The sequence below is a fragment of the Chiloscyllium punctatum genome, chromosome 15, assembly GCF_047496795.1.
Source record: "Chiloscyllium punctatum isolate Juve2018m chromosome 15, sChiPun1.3, whole genome shotgun sequence".
NCBI classification, from domain to species: domain Eukaryota; kingdom Metazoa; phylum Chordata; class Chondrichthyes; order Orectolobiformes; family Hemiscylliidae; genus Chiloscyllium; species Chiloscyllium punctatum.
Genome location: NC_092753.1, coordinates 60,431,260 through 60,448,557, shown reverse-complemented (window position 1 = coordinate 60,448,557; position 17,298 = coordinate 60,431,260). Strand labels below are relative to the sequence as shown.

Here is a 17,298-nt window from a genome sequence, read left to right as displayed (position 1 = left end):
AGCCCTTCTTCAGGTTGTAAAGTTAAGTAAATCCAGTCCTTTTTTAAAAAATGGAATCTGACTGCAATTAATACCATAACATTGTTCATTCCTCATTCTTATGTTGTTTTTCATTTTATTTAAGATAATTTAAATATTCTGATTTTCTCATTTCTATCTTTAGGCTGAGGAGACTTTGAATGCCATTTATAGTTATCTTCATGAACATTTCCCAGTTGGTGTACTTCACGATCAGAAATTCATTGTTGACAATTCTGTTGATCATGACCAGGGAGCTGGATACAGTGAGTTACGTTCAACCATTGACAAACTTTCCAGACAAGTAGCGTTTGAAGACAACATTGTTTTATATTATGCAAAATTGTACTACCATATTCTCCACTGTACTGAGAAATATCTGCTGTGTTCAGATCTGTATTTACCATGGTACAAAATAATGGGCAGTCCCCAAGGAATAGAGGTGAACAATGCTGAGAAAATGCATCAAGTACAGGCTGCACTACAGGTCTTGAACTGCATGAAATTTGCTTACTATTCAGATCCAATCTTGGTCTTGGATCCTCAATGGCTTATTGACCTTATGGCAGCGATGATTCCAGTCAACTGTCTCCCACAACCAAATATACAAACTGCACCATTTCCAATTCACCGTGAGTGGATGAAATTAGTCAACACTGGAAAATTTTCAGAAAATCTCCTGCAATATATTTGGCCAGAAGAAGCACTAAAGCTTAAGGATGAGTTGATTGACATTATGAAATGCCTAAATTTGGTTGTGCAGGTCAATCCAGAATCCAAGGATTATCATCTTTGGTTCAAGCGTAAACAGAGAGAGGTATTTCTGTGTTTTTATGAGAACCAAGTTATGACATACTTCCGGAAAGATGTTTTTAATGAACTGATACCCATGTTTCAAAAGGAATGGCCCTACATTGAATCCCTCGATGTTAATTTTGTTCAACTTGAAAAGAAAAAGCATGCAGAATACAAAATATATCTGGAACTGAAAAATGACAGAGTACTGCTGGTGAATAGGAATGAGTTTGAACATGATGATTTTCTGTATAAAGCTGGCACTATCGTGGAGTATATGCAAAGGTCCTACCCTACACTGTGTCTGTTTGTGGATGGTAAACCGTACAAAGGTGAGAACAGTTTAAATTAATGCAATCTGTATCACATCATTCATCAGTAATGACATCAGAGAAATTGTGAATTAAGTATTATTTGAATGCATTCAGTCATTTCTTAAATTTAGGGTCACTCAAATACATTTGTCATTCTAAAAAAGTATTAAATTATGTATCCAGACGAAGGAAGTCAGTGGAAGAATGGAATCTGCTTTTTACTTTGATTTAATCCCCACACACGTCATCCAACCAGAAACAATGTCACTACCCTCTATGATATTGTTAGCAGAATATCCCATCCAAACTTCTACTTTGCAGAGACATCAGCCCTAGCTTATTACCTCAGTTTCTCACTCGTTGTTGCGTTGTCTCCCCATTGTTTGCAATCCTATGCAATGATGTCTCCAGTAATTTCCAATGGTTCCATTTCAACTGATATTAAATTGTCCTTTGGTTTTCTCTTCCAATTAGCAGACTTAACTTTCAACAATCCCCTGCATTGACTCTGTTGCATATCTGATGAACTGATGCTGACATATTCCTTGATAGTAAAGTGAATTGAGCTACATGTTGAAGACCAGTCTTTTCTGCATAATCTGATACAGTACTGAAGCAGCACTGATCCCGTATTTGATTTGAGATTTGTACTAAATGAGATCATCTCTGGCATGAAGATGTGAGGCAACACTGATTGGACAGAGAGGAGCAAAACTAACCAAGCTTCCCTTATCTGATATAACAAAACAAAGAATTGCAAATGCTGGCGATCTGAAACAAGAACAGAAATTGTTGGAGAAACTCAGCAGGCCTGGCAGCATCTGTTGGGAGTTATTGCAAATCTGGTGACACTCTTCCTCAGAAACTGAGTTTCTCCAGCGATTTTCTGTGGTTCTGTTATGTGATCTCTGTGTATATACCCAGATCGAAACAAACGTTGACAGAAATGAAAAAATGAGGAGAGATATAAATCAGGCTGTTCAAACACCATCCACCTATCGTATAAGGTTAAGATCCACAATCCCACCCTCCCTCGGCCTGCCACATCACCATGTTTGAATGTTGGGTGTGACAGGAAAGTCACTTTGCCTTTTAATTCTTATTGTCCAGGTTGGAGTCAGAAAAACAAGGCAGAAGCTTGGAAATGTTGCTATTCTTAAATAAAAATAAAATCTTTAATGAAAAGAAATAGGATGTGGGAAACAAAAAAGCCTACAAAATAAATCACATACTCTGTCTATTTGTCTTATGATTGATTTGCATTTGTTTATTTCTGTTTTTAGCAATTGAACTTTTTCTTCAGGTTAGGCAGAGGATAAGGGAAAACATGGAGGTGGTGAATGCAGTGAAGATCTTCATGGAAGATCAGCCAGAAACACAAAATGACATTTTCTTCAGAGAGCAGTTAATTGACATCAGATTTGATACAACACCGGAAAATATGGTGGATAGGATTGAAGAAAGAATGCTGATAAAAGCTTTGGCAGAACTCCACCGATTCCATGGCACTAACGCAGAGGAGATATGCAGACAAAAGCTTGAACTTGTACCAAGTAAATATTTGATATTTTAATGTGCAAGTATTACAATTTCTAATGGAGTACGTCTATCCACCTTATTAAAGAATCATCATCATTGGCACTGGCCCATGGGGAGGAATTAAAACTTGGTTGCCTAATGGATTGATTGTATGGTCAGGAAGATGGAGATTCAAATCCCAGAAATCCATACTGGGGCTGGGTTTTGCGTCCTGCTTGAGCTGGTTGTGTTTTCAATTTTTGTGGAAGGGTTCACGTAAAATATGGCAGGTGGTTAATCCACTAAGCCCTTATAAAATTCCTTATAAAACCGTAAGGAGGCTGGCGATGAAATCAGCCCCACCTTTTTTAAAAAAAGATAATTAATGTATAATTGAGCTTGTTCATGCAATGGGATGTGACGGGAGCAAAGAGTACAGCCACATAAATTCAGCCCCCCTGCCTCATTGTCCTTTCATTTGAGACTTGTCACTACAGAAAATTCACCGAACTGTTATAGCACAGAAGAACATCATTCATCCCATCATGTTTACCTGAAATAAGCAATTCATTTTTGTCCCATTCCCCCACTGTTTCCCTATAACCCTGCACATTCTTACTTTCAAACGACAGTCTAATTCTCTTCTGAATGCTTTGATTGAATCTCCCCTCACCACACTGTCAGGGGGAATGTTTCCAAATTTCAACACTTGCTGTGTAAAAATGTTTCTTTTTCTTTTACTGCTTTTGCATTCTTTTGCTATTTGTTTTAAATCTGTGCCCTCTCCTCTCCCACAAGTGTCTGCTCTGTGCAGACTAGACATGGTTTTAAAAACTCCTACCAAAACTTTGAATGTTTTGAAACTAGGCTAATCCAGAATACTATGTTAACTGTGGGAGTAAAACAAGGGAAAAGTGAGTACTGCAGATGATGGAGATCAGAGTCGAGAGTGTGTTGCTGGAAAAGCACAGCAGGTCAGGCAGCATCCAAGGAGCAGGAGAATCGACGTTCCGGGCAAGAGCCCTTCATCAGGAATGAAGGGACAAGGGGACAAGTTTTCAAACCGTGAAGATCTTATGGCTGATAGCTGGTAATTCTTCCATATTTAGAAAATTGCCCATTTTTGGAATGAACTTCAAGGAAGAGAGGTGGGGCTATAAGCGAGGAATTAGTTAAGAAACAGTTACATGAACAACAAAGTGCAGCAACATTGTGCAGGTATGTTCTAGATTCAGGTATTAAAACAGGCTCGATTGTTGGATTAAAGGAACAGAATGTATGGTAGTTAAATTTGCTGATGACATCAAAATAGCTAGGACAGTAAGTTGTTAAGAGGAGGTAAAAAGAGTTTATAAAGAGAGATAGATAGGCTAAATAAGTGGCCAGAGGTGTTGCAGATGGAGTTTAGTGTGGGGAAATGTGAATTAGTCCACTTTGGCAAAAAGAATAGAAGGGCAGAATGGTGTTTGAATAAATCAAGATCACAATGTGTGATTTCAGTATCCCAGTACATGAGTTACTAAAGATTGGTGTGCAGGTACCCCAAGTGGCTAAGGAGTCAAATGGAATATTTGTGTTCATGCAGGGGGAATGAAGATAAAGGTAGGAAACTTTTGCTTTATCTATGCAGGCAGTTAGTGAGACACATCTGTTTTGGTGTCCTTATTTGCAAATGGAACTAATTGGATTACATGCAGTTCCAAGAAGGTTGGAACGAGGAGACACCAGTTGAAAAGAATACGTCTCCCTTTTAAGATAAGGGTTTTTATTTCAATATGGGTTGTTGATCTGTGGAACTTCCTTCCAAAGAAGGAATGGACACTTGGTCACTCAGTTTATTTGAAGCAAGTTAGTATTTTGATACACGTGGGAGTCAAGGGTTCGAGGTGGTAGACAGGACAATGGAGTTGAAACCAGAATCAGATCAGCCATGATCCTATGGATTGGTAGGCCAGACTTGAGTGGCCACACAGCCTACTCCTATTCCTAAATCCTTTGCAAACTGGGCAGGACTGGATAGTCTTCCAGGTCCATTAGTATCATTTTAAAAAGTAAGTCTGATCATTATAATGAACTGATGAAATTCAATGTAAGCAAATGTGAGGTCTTGCACTTCGGAAAAAAGAATACAGGGACGGGCTACTTTCTAAATGGTGAGGAGATGCCTAAAGCCAAAGTACAAAGGGATCTGGGAGTGCTAGACCAGGATTCTGTAAAGGTTGATTTGCGGGTTGAGTCCATGGTTAAGAAAGCAAATGTAATTTTGTCATTTATATCAAGAGGGTTGGAATGTAAAAGCAGTGATGCGCTACTGAAACTTTATAAAGCTCTGGTTAGGCCCCATTTAGAATACTGTGTCCAGTTTTGGGCCCCTCCCCTCAGGAAGGACATACTGGCACTGGAGCGTGTCCAGCAGAGATTCACATGGATGATCCTTGGAATGGTAGGCCTAACATACGATGAAAGGCTGAGGATCCTGGGATTGTATTCTTTAGAGTTTAGAAGGTTGAAGGGAGATGTAATATAAGCTTACACAATAATGCATGGCTTGGAAAGGGTGGACGCTGGGAAGTTGTTTCTGTCACGTGGGGATACTAGAACCTGTGGGGAGAGCTTTAGAATTAGAGATCAATTTAAAATGGAAATGAGGAGACATTTCTTCAGCCAGAGAGTGGTGGGCCTGTGGAATTCATTGCCATGGAGTGCAGTGGAGGCCAGGACATTAAATATCTTCAAGGCAGAGATTGATAAATTCTTAATCTCGCAAGGAATTAAGGGATTCCGGGAGAGTTCAGGTAAGTGGCGTTGAAATGCCCATCAGCCATGATTGAATGACAGAGTGGACTTGATGGGCCGAATGGCCTTACTTCCACTCCTATGTCTTATGGTCTAACTACCATTGAAAATAGGTTTGAAATAATTGAGTAGCCTGTCTTGCCAACTGACTATATTTCTATTCTGTTCTATTACAGCGGCTCACTTCTTTTCCAAAGGAAGAGAGTTGATAAACAACTTGTGTGAATTGCTGATAAAACTACACAGTTCCACAGAGAGCAGGAGCTGTGTCTTTGATAATGTAGGAGAGATCTTTCAGTGCTGTGTTATCCAGTGCATGCTGGACACAGAAAATCAGCCCAGGGACTATAATGAAATCCCAAAGCTGGATGCTTGTGAAATGTTTGAAAAAGCTCAACATGGAATTCCAGAAAGTGCCATAAGGGATATCCAGCATCTTCAAGATTTAACAGCAGTAGATGACACCACCATGTCTGAGGATTTTGTAGAGAAACTTATAATAAGCATACATCATCTGTTCTGGATTATTAAACTGGTCTTTGTGAAATGTCAAGGTAGGTCTTTTGTATATTTGAGTCACTGATTATGAAATGTGAAAGGTACACTTTCAGGGAGATTTTTTCTAATATATGAATAATAACAGAATATATTAACTTGTTACAGTTAATATTAATAATCGCATGTTTAACAGAAAAAATATATATCAGCTGTAGGCAATAGCAGAAAGGAACGAGATAGAAAACCATTCTCTGCAGCATTTAAAAGAGGTGCTGAATAACGTAGAAGTCAACTTGATTTATTCATGTATGGACGGGGGGTGCCACTGGCTAGGCCAGTATTTATTGCCCATCCTGGAGAAGATGCTGGTGTGATATCTTAAGTCTTGGGGTGTTAAGAAGGGAGCTTGTGGACTTTGACCCAGCAACAGTGAAGGAATGGTAGTTCACAGTCAGGATAGCAAGTACTTGGAGGGGAATTTGCAAGTTTGATGTTCCCATATATATGCTGCCTTTGGTCTTTCTAGCCATTAGAGGTCACAAGCTTGCAAAGCACTGTTGCAGGAACATGAGTTCTTGGAGTGCATCTTGTAGATTGTACATTGCGCTGATACTGTGCTTTGGTAGTGGGGAGAGTGAATGTTTTAAGTTGGTGGATGAGGTGCCAGACAAATGGGCTGGTCTTGGATGCTGTCAAGTTGTCTCTTGAATGGAACCCATCCAGGCATGTGGAGAGCATTCCATCACACTCCTGACTTGTGCACTTGTAGACGGTGAACAGGATTTGAAGAATTATTGACTTTTAAGGGGCAATGCCTCGATTCTCTCTTGAAGATTGTCTTCACTGGGCATAGGCGTATCCGTCAGTGACAGGCAGGGTTATTGCTACAATCTGTTCAGTGGAGAAGGAAATACCAATAAAAACAATGGACCCAACTACTAATTGAGCAGTGATTGTGACCTGCCTGTTGCATCAGTCTAGCTGGAAGAGGAGCCAGAATGGATTGGTATTTTTCACGTTCCTTTTCACTTGCTTATTGCAACCAGGAAGAGGAGTGCCCCACAAAATAACCAATTCACCATGTGCCATTCCCCCACCTTTTCCCTCCAGTTAGGTCCTGCCATCATTTCTCTTTGATTTACTTGAGTGCCACTATTGTTCTGCCACTTATTTGTCAGGAAATAGGCAGGAGATTGACCATAACCAGTAATGCTCAGGGGAAATATTCCTAGACTTCGAAAACATGAAGCAAGAGATATCTTCAGGTGAGACCAGCAGAAGGTAACCTCTGGCAGAGGAACTGACGAAGAGGCTCCAGGCAGTGAATTGGTCCTGCACACAAGCTCCATGTAAGTAGGGCTTAGTGAGGTTGAGGTGCAGCTGGAAGGAGTGGGTGTTGAGATGCTGTGGAAGACAAGATTGAACCACGAGGAGCTGGCAAGTTTTCAGGCACTCTGATGTAGAGTGACATTGGAGGGAGTTAGGAAGTAGAGTCTTTGAGAGTGAAAAGTGAAATCCCTTTAGAGGAAGTTCAAATGTTAACAAGACTTTTGTGACTCATGGTAATTACAGATGGCTGGGTGAGCTCCTAACGTTGGTCATACTAGTAATTTAATGTGTAGGTCATTTGTGTTTACCATAGCTGGTTAATTTGTTTGTTTCATGAGAATTTGGAATATTAAAGTATGAGATTGATATTGTCAGTGTTTTTACTTTTCATGACATAGTACTGTTTATGGTTGAGTCTGAAGGCTTTATTCTGTTAGGAAGAAGTTGAAATTTCTGAACTACATCTACTTAAAAAAGAAAGTTGCTTGTCCTAACCAGATTGTAATCAAACTGGCTACTCTGCTCTGGGATCATAGCAGATGTAAAAGCAGCAAATTTCAATTAGTATTTTTCAGTGCTTGGGTGTGATAGCAAATGCCTAGGATTATCATGTCATATTGTCAAATTATAATTTGCTCCTATATTCCATCAACATTGCATAATGTTTTGAAACCATTTCTATTTCATACTACACAACAAATCTGAAGACTTCTGTTCCAAATGCAGTTGGTATTTTTGTTTCACAGATTGGAAAAGTGCAAAAGAGCTAAGGTTGGAAGAGTCCATGAGCACGCTGTACTTTAAAAGCTATCAACACTACTTAGAATGTGAAAAGGAACTTCTTGCATTAAGAAGCGAACAACGTAAACGAGGAAAAGCAAAAGTTTCAAATCGGCAAGGCCAACACAGCAGAGGTAAAAAAAGATCTGTTTCCTGCATTAAATTTGATCTGATTATTTGACTTCAAGTGACCATCTACGATCCTTCCTGCCTCAGACATAATTTTGGTGATTGGAGGAAGTCAACAGGACCTCAATCAGGTGAAATCAATCTGCCTTCACCACCCACCCAAACAGTGCATTCCACATCCTAACAACTCTGAGTAAAGAAGTTTCTCCTCATATCATTCCTAGCTCTCTTGTTGACAGTCTTGAAATTGTGACCCCCAGTTACTGACTTACCAACTATTAGAAACAGGTCGTCCTTCTTTACCCTGTCAAAATTGTTCATAATTTTCATCATCTCAGTAAAGTCATCTGTTCATCCACTCTGCTGTAAGGAGAATAAGTCCAATCTTTCCCATCTTTCTTTGTAATCTAAATTCCTGGTATCATTCTAATAAATCTCCTTTGAACCTTCTAAGGCTTTAACATCCTGCCTTCAACAAGCTGCCCAGAACTGAACACAATACTCCAATAACTTGCAGAGGTGCAGATCATTTCCTTGCTTTTATACTCTCTCTGCTTCAATTTATAAACCCAAAGATCCCATCAGTCCACTTATCAACTGTTTTAACTTGCCTGGCCACCTTCAGAGAATCATGCACATGAACTCTGCTCCTATAATCCCCTCAAAGTTGTAAATTAAAATATATGTTGATGTAGAAAAATGCAAAAAATGTGATAAAGCAAGAACACCGTCTTTACACAGGATTTCTTGTGCAGAACTAAGGCTGTTCAGGTGAGATGTGGGGAAATGGTAGATACTTTAGAAAAATGAAGCAATATCTCAGCAGAGTACTCCTGTTTTCTTCAGAAGGGGTCTATTTGGAACAGAAATACTTTCCCTAGCTTTGATTTCTTAATTTAAACCTGTCCCTGCTCTTTTGGTGAAGGTCTGTGTGATAGATCTCCACAGATTGGAACATATTCCATTCATTCTTTCGGCCAAGCTAACAGCAGTAAATCCAACCCATTTACTAACAAAGCTCCAAGTGCACAAAGAAATCAAATGACAACTTACTTTACCAGCAATTATAAGTGTCATTTTGGGTGAGTTTCATGAGGAGGTGGGTGGTTCTCTCTCTCTGAGCCTGAGCAGGTTTTCTCATGTTATCTTTCCAAATTCACCTAATTACTCATGCACCATGTCCCTGTATTGCCCCCACTGCTCAGCATATTCTCCTGGTTGCTGCCAGTGGAAGGACTGGGCATTTTTCCCAGACCCTTTTCCCAATTCTTGGGATAGGTGGCATCTTTTGAAGTCAAGTTGATGAATGGACACAGTGCAACAATCACCAGACAGGGATGTTCCCTCCCAGGCAGGGAATACTTCAGCAGTCAGGGACATTCAGCCTCCGATCTTTGGGTGACCATCCTCCAAGGTGGACTTTGGGATATGCAACAATGCAGAGTGGCCAAGCAGAGGCTGATTGTCAAGTCCAGTACCGTTTGAGGATGGCCTCAACTTGGACCTTGTATTCATGTCACACTACAGGTGACCCCACTACACTATATACTCTCACTCTTATACACTCACACAAGCACACAAAAACACACACTCTTGAACATGGTTACACTCACACTCAAAAAGACCCTCTCTTATACACACTCTCTTTCTCAGACACACACATATCTCCACTCACACACACCCTGTCACAGGCATATACTGTCACACGCGTGCGCGCACACACACACTCTCTCTCTCATTCCCTCTCTCCCTCACACACACGCACACAAAGATATGAGTCTATGGGGTGAATTTGCTTTCACAGATTTGTATTTGCAGATACATTCAATTTTGTTCAAAAATTTACTTTGGAAATAGAACTAGTCTGACTCAAGATTGGAATACAGACAGACTCTAACCTTCCACTGTTAATGTATTGTCTGAACTGAGATGTCACTTTTTTTTTCCTAAACTTAAGTTATCTCAGGAATGTGACTTGAAAAAAGTTCTGGGATTTACATATTAATGAATCGAAACCTACATTCCCATTCTAAGTGACTTAACAGCAATCTAGGTTTATTCAATACATCGCATCAGGTGCATGACACTTTGATCTTTTACAATAAATTCTGTGTCCTATGATCCTGCCCCAATAGCTACCTGATGAAGGAGCAACACTCTGAAATCTTGTACTTCCAAATAAACCTGTTGGACTATAACTTGGTGTTGTGTGATTTTTGAACTTTGTCATCCCCAGTCCAACACCAGTACCTCCACATCATGACTAGTGTCAATGGCCATTCTTTGCTCTAGACCTTGGGGATCTTCTTGCTGTTCATCTCACTTGATGACTCCCCCCACCATTGCCCATGTAGTTCAGGGGATGGGAAGATTTCACTCTGATTTCCAGATTGTTTTGATTTTATTTTCCACCAAAATAACCTTGAAACAGGCTTGCAGCAAAATTTAACAATTATTACTCTCTCTTTATTTGCTTACACCAAAAATTGAATATTCCCTTTTCCTTGCCTACCCTTCATTGAGTGACATATTTATTCTGTTGCAAGTAAACTGAAATATGTCCTAACCAGTGCCTTCTTCTGAACAAAGAACTGAACACAGAACTTAGCAGTCTCCACATAAGTATTCATGTTTTCTGTTTGAATTTGATATTCACTTGTCATATATATTCTCATTTGTTTCTCAACAGATTGGATACATAAGAACTTCAGTCAATTTGTACAGAAAATGGGAGAAGGTGTTCACAAGCCTGTAGTAGATAAGCTTTTTGAGAAGTATCTAAATAAAGAGGAAGTAGATAACATTGCATCGAAAACAACTTACCAAGAAAGAAACCGGGAATTGCTGAAAATACTGCTTAACAAAGGTGAAGTTACCTGCAGAATGTTCCTTGCCGTTTTCTGCAACAAGGATCCTTTCAGTGAAATGACTAGAAAGGTAAGTCAGGCAATAGAAGTTAACTTCACTGAGCAGTTTTCTAACTGTGGTTATTTACTGCACTGTTATCATAAATCCTTTGAAAGACAGGTACTGAATGTTGTATTGACCATGACAAGTGTATACTGCAGAATTAGGACTTCAGTGAGTCAAGATCAAAGCAAACAAATTTTCAAATAGTCAACTCTTTGCTTAAGAAAAGTACAGATCAATTGTTCAGATCCAGCAGAACATAGCCTTCAGCAATTATCCTAATTTTCCAAATCAGTTTCTATTTCAATTTCTTTATATTTCTGATTCAAAGCTGAACCAAGCAGTGTGAAGTGATGCTTCAAAACAGTAAAGCCGCAACTATTTTATTTCTGTGGAAAAAATACCTCAATATAGACATTTTGCATTCACACAGTCTTAGAATTTGCTGTTTTGCTCTAGTTATAATACAACTTGATATGAATCTTTTACTTATATTCAATTTCCATGGATCGTCTACATTGACGACCAAACCTAAATTGACCTATCAGTTACTAAACGTTTCTTCGCTATACATAAAACCACAATCTAAAGCTGAAGTAACAATTCTCTCAGAATGTGTTCTCTTCACGTAACTAACAAAATAAAAGACCATTTCATGTCACAGCTGCTGCAGAAACATTACTATGCTCAAGCATCCACTAAAAAGATCAGATTCAATCACGTGAGCATCATAAATTGCACTCAACACCTCTTGGTTTCACATCTGTCACAAGTAATAACAATCAAAGAATAATGAATTGTTTTAACTGAGCTAAGAAAAATCTAAGGGTAATTACCTGAAACGTTCTGTTGAGAATAAAAATAACCAATAATGCTGATAGAACATAATCAACAGCAAGATTGCATCTGGCAATGAATTTGTGTTGAAAATCTTTCAGGAGAACTGCACAGCCAAAATGATCAAATGCACTGTTGTATTCTATTGTTAAAACTGGGGATGCCCTTGGGTCTCATTGTAGAATTTCAAACACTCCTCATATACGTGGCAGATTGTCAAATCATTTTTTCACTCTATTGCAGATTCAAACTGAATTAAATCTCAGATTTTCCACAGAAGAAATGGATTTTCCACCAGCAGGACAGACCCAACAGAGGTGGCAGCACAGTGATGTACAGGCGGGAGGGAGTTGCCCTGGGAGCCCTTATGGGGGAGACGATAATACTGTTTGATCATCGCCTGACTATTCATCCAGAAACCAACAAAAATGTTCTGGGGACCTGGGTTCGAATCACGCCACAGCAGGTGGTGGAATTTGAATTCAATTTTAAAAATCTGGAATTAAGAGTTGACTGATGCCCATGAAACCACTGCCAATTGTCGGAAAAACCCATCTGGATCACTTTCATGTCTTTTAGGGAAGAAAATTTGCCATCCTTACCTGGTCTGGCCTACATTTGGCTCCAGAGTCACAGCAATGTGGTTGACTCTGAACTGCCCTCTGAAATGGCCTAGCAAGCCACTCAGTTGTATCAATCGCTAGAAAGTCACACCAAAGAAATGAAACCGGACAGACCACCTGGCATTGACTTTGGAACTGGAAAAGACAACGGCAAAAACATAAATAGCCCTGTCAATCATGCAAAATCAACCTCACCAACATCTGGCGACTAATGCCGAAACTGGGAGAGCTGTCTCGCAGACTAGTCAAACAGCCTGACATAGTTATTCTTATGGAATCATACCTTGCAGATAACACCCTAGACACCACCATTATCATCCCTAGATATGTCCTGAGCCACCAGCGCAATAGACCCAGCAGAGGTGGCAGCACAGTGCAATACAGTTGGGAAGGAGTTGCCCTGGGAGTGCTTGACATTGATTCTGGACCCCATGAACTCTCATGGCTTCAGGTTAAACATGGGCAAGGAAACCTCTTACTAATTACCATGTACAGTCCTCCTTCAGCTGATGAATCAGTACTCCTCCAGGTTGAACGACACTTGGAGGAAGCACTGAGGGTGGCAAGGGTGCAAAATGTTCTCTGGGAGATTTCAATGTCCATCGCCAAGACTGGTTCAGCAGCAGCATTACTGATCGAGCTGATCGGGTCCTAAAGGATATAACTGTGAGACTGGGTCTGCGGCAGGTGGTGAAGGAACCAACAAGAGGAAAAAACATACTTGACCTCCTCCTTCTTAATCTGCTGGCTGCAGGAGCATCTGTCCATGACTTTATAGTAAAAGCAACCACTACACTGTCCTTGTGGAGGCGAAGTCCCGCCTTCACATTGAGAATAACCTCCATGTTGCGTGCTAACTGGGACAGACTTCGAACTGATCTGGCAGCTCAAGACTGGGCATCCATGAAGCACTGTGGGCCATCAACAGTAACAGGAACTGTACCCCAGCACAATCTGCAACCTCATGGCCTAGCATATGTCCCACTCCACCATTACCATCAAGCCAGGGAATCAACCCTGGTTCAATGGAGAGTGCATGCCAGGAGCAGCATCAGGCATACCTAAAAATGAGGTGTCAACCTGGTGAAGCTACCAAAACAGGACTACTTGCATGCCAAACGGCATAAACAGCAAGTGATTGACAGAGCTAAGCGATCCCACAACCAACGGATCAGATCTAAGCTCTGCAGTCCTTCCACATCCAGTCGTGAATGGTGGTGGACAATTAAACAACTCACTGAAAGGTGAGGCTCTACACATATACCCATCCTCAATGATGGAGGAGCCCAGCATATCCATGCAAAAGGGAAGGCTAATGCATTCACAACAATCTTCAGTTAGAAGTGCAGAGTGGATGACCCATCTCAGGCTCCTCTAGTGGTCCCCAGCATCACAGATACCAGTCTCCAGCTTCACTCCACGTGCTATCAAGAAATGGCTGGAGGCACTGGATATTGCAAAGGCAGTGGGCCCTGCCAACATTCTGGCAACAGTATGTGTGCTCCAGAACCGCTCGCTCCCCTAGCCAAACCGCATTGCAGTTATAACACTGGCCTCTACCCGACGATGTGAAAAATTGCCCAGGTATGTCCTGTACAAAAAAACCGGCCAAATCCAACCTGGCTAATTACTGCCCAGTCAGTCTACTCTCCATCAGTAAAGTGATGGAAGGGGTCATCAACAGTGCTATCAAGCAGCACCTGTTCACCACCAACAAACTGCTCAGTAATGGCCAGTTTGGGTTTTGCCAGGGTCACTCAGCTCCTGATCTTGTTACAGCCTTAGTTCAAACGTGGACAAAAGAGCTGAATTCCAAAATTGAGGTGAGAGTGACAGCCCTTGACATCAAGGCCGCATTTGATCGAGTATGGCATTAAGGAGCCCTGGCTAACTGGAATCAATGGGTATTGGGAGGAAATTCTCCGCTGGTTCGAGTCTGGCATAAAGGAAGATGGTTATGGTTGTGGAGTGTCAGTCATCTCATCTTCAGGACAACTCTGCAGGAGTCCCTCAGGGTAGTATCCTACACTCAACAATCTTCAGCTGCTTTATCAATAACCTACCTTCTGTTAGAAGATCAGAAGTGGGGATGTTCACTAATGATTGCAGAGTGTTCAGCACCATTCACAACTCCTCAGATACTGAAGTAGTCCCTGCTCAAATGCAACAAGATCTGGACAATATCCAAGCTTGGGTTAACAACTGTCAAGTAACATTCATGCTGCACAAATGCCAGATAATGACCATCACCAATAACCACCGTCCCTTGACATTCAACTGTATTACTATCACTGAATCCCCAACTGTCAACATCTTTGGGGTTACCATTGACCAGAAACTCAGCTGGGCTCACCACATAAACACAGTAGCTACTAAGAGCAGGTCAGTGACTAGGGCTACTGCGGCAAGTAACTCGCCTCCTGACACCCCAAAGTCTGTCCACTATCTACAAGGCAAAAGCCAGCATTGTGATGGAATACTCCCCACTTGCCTGGATGGGTGCTGCTCCGACAACACTCAAGAAACGTGACACCATCCAGGACAAAGCAACCCGCTTGATTGGCACCACATCTACAAACATGCACTCCCTCCACCACTGGCACTCAGTCGCAGCAGTGTGTACTATCTACAAGATGCACTGCAGTGATTCACCAAGGGTCTTCGACAGCACCTTCCAAATCAATCTGATGGTTTTAAACTTTTTTTATGAAATATATTTCCATAATGATGTACAAGAATATGAAAGACATGAAGATGCACCTATTTACTGAAGGTTTTATTCTTCTATTAAAATGACTTCAGGCAAGCAGCATTTCGTGAAATCCAGTAATACTGAAACTTTATATATTTGTGTTTGATATCAATGTACACTTGCACACTTTTTTTAATTTAATGTTGTGATTATTTTGACAATTCCTTCCTACTTCATTTTTAATTTTGCAGTAAAGACTAATTATCAATAATGTGTTTCATTATTGTTCACTCTGTTACTCATTTTGGATCAGCATGCAAAATTGATTGACAGGAAATAAGCTTCTCCGAACTAAATAATTGAAAAATGCTGAAATGACATTCAACCAAGCCTAGGTCTGGATTAATGGTGCTGGCAGAGCACAGCAGTTCAGGCAGCATCTGAAGAGCAATAAAATCGACGTTTCGGGCAAAAGCCCTTCATCAGGAATAAAGGCAGTGAGCCTGAAGCGTGGAGAGATAAGCTAAAGGAGGGTGGGGTGGGGAGAAAGTAGCATAAGAGTACAATAGGTGAGTGGGGGAGAGGATGAAGGTGATAGGTCGGGGACGGGGAAGGGTGGAGTGGATAGGTGGAAAAGAAGATAGGTAGGACAAGTCATGGGGACAGTGCTGAGCTGGAAGTTTGAAACTAGGGTGAGGTGGGGGAAGGGGAAATGAGGAAACTGTTGAAGTCCAGATTGATGCCCTGGGGTTGAAGTGTTCCGAGGTGGAAGATGAGGCATTCTTCCTCCAGCCGTCTGGTGGTGAGGGAGTGGCGGTGAAGGAGGCCCAGGACCTCCATGTCCTCGGCAGAGTGGGAGGGAGAGTTGAAATGTTGGGCCACGCGGCGGTGGGGTTGATTGGTGCGGGTGTCCCGGAGATGTTCCCTAAAGTGCTCTGCTAAGGGGTGGCACAGTGGTTAGCACTGCTGCCTCACAGCACCAGAGACCCGGGTTCAATTCCAGCCTTGGGCGACTGACTGTGTGGAGTTTGCACGTTCTCCCCGTGTCTGCGTGGGTTTCCTCCGGGTGCTCTGGTTTCCTCCCACAGTCCAAAGATGTGCATGTCAGATGAATTGGCCATGCTAAATTGCCCGTAGTGTTAGATATGGGGTAAATGTAGGGGTATGGGTGGGTTGTGCTTCGGCGGGTCATTGTGGACTTGTTGGGCCGAAGGGCCTGTTTCCACACTCCTATCTAATCTAAGATAGGAGGCGTCCAGTCTCCCCAATGTAGAGGAGACCGCATCGGGAGCAACGGATACAATAAATGATATTAGTGAATGTGCAGTTAAAACTTTGATGGATGTGGAAGGCTCCTTTAGGGCCTTGGATGGAGGTGTGGGTGCAGGTTTTGCAGTTCCTGCGGTGGCAGGGGGAAGTGCCTGGATTGGAGGGTGGGCTGTAGGGGGGGCGTGGACCTGACCAGGTAGTCACAGAGGGAACAGTCTTTGCGGAAGGCGGAAAGGGGTGTGGAGGGAAATATATCCCTGGTGGTAGGGTCTTTTTGGAGGTGGAGGAAATGTTGGCAGATGATTTGTTTTATGCGAAGGTTGGTAGAGTGGAAGGTGAGCACCAGGGGCATTCTGTTCTTGTTACGGTTGGAGGGGTGGGGTCTGAGGGCGGAGGTGCGGGATGTGGACGAGATGCGTTGGAGGGCATCTTTAACCACATGGGAAGGGAAATTGCGGTCTCTAAAGAAGGAGGCCATCTGGTGTGTTCTGTGGTGGAAACTGGTCCTCCTGGGAGCAGATACGGCAGAGGCGGAGAAATTGGGAATACGGGATGGCATTTTTGCAAGAGGTACGGTGGGAAGAGGTGTAATCCAGGTAGCTGTGGGAGTCAGTGGGTTTGTAAAAAAGTCAGTGTCAAGTCGGTCATCAATAATGGAGATGGAGAGGTCCAGGAAGGGGTTTTTTTTTAACCAAGCCTAGGTCTGCCAATGCAACATGATATATAGCAATAATATTAAATATTGTATGATTATTGTAAGATTTAATATGATGGATTCATGATACAGTAA

At 41.7% G+C, this 17,298-nt stretch overlaps 1 protein-coding gene across 2 annotated transcripts in view; it reads left to right on the top strand.

Annotated features, from left to right (window-relative positions):
• The window catches only part of LOC140486298 (uncharacterized), a 35,944-nt gene extending 20,460 nt beyond the window's left edge, over positions 1-15,484 (top strand). For both annotated transcript variants that reach the window (XM_072585245.1, XM_072585246.1), the window contains exons 8-13: positions 164-1,145; positions 2,411-2,680; positions 5,618-5,995; positions 8,015-8,182; positions 10,867-11,114; positions 12,168-15,484. In XM_072585245.1, the coding sequence (XP_072441346.1) occupies positions 164-1,145; positions 2,411-2,680; positions 5,618-5,995; positions 8,015-8,182; positions 10,867-11,114; positions 12,168-12,317 (2,196 nt within the window). In that variant the 3' untranslated portion in view covers positions 12,318-15,484. The remainder of the gene's footprint in view (positions 1-163; positions 1,146-2,410; positions 2,681-5,617; positions 5,996-8,014; positions 8,183-10,866; positions 11,115-12,167) is intronic.
• The last annotated feature ends 1,814 nt before the right edge of the window (positions 15,485-17,298 follow it).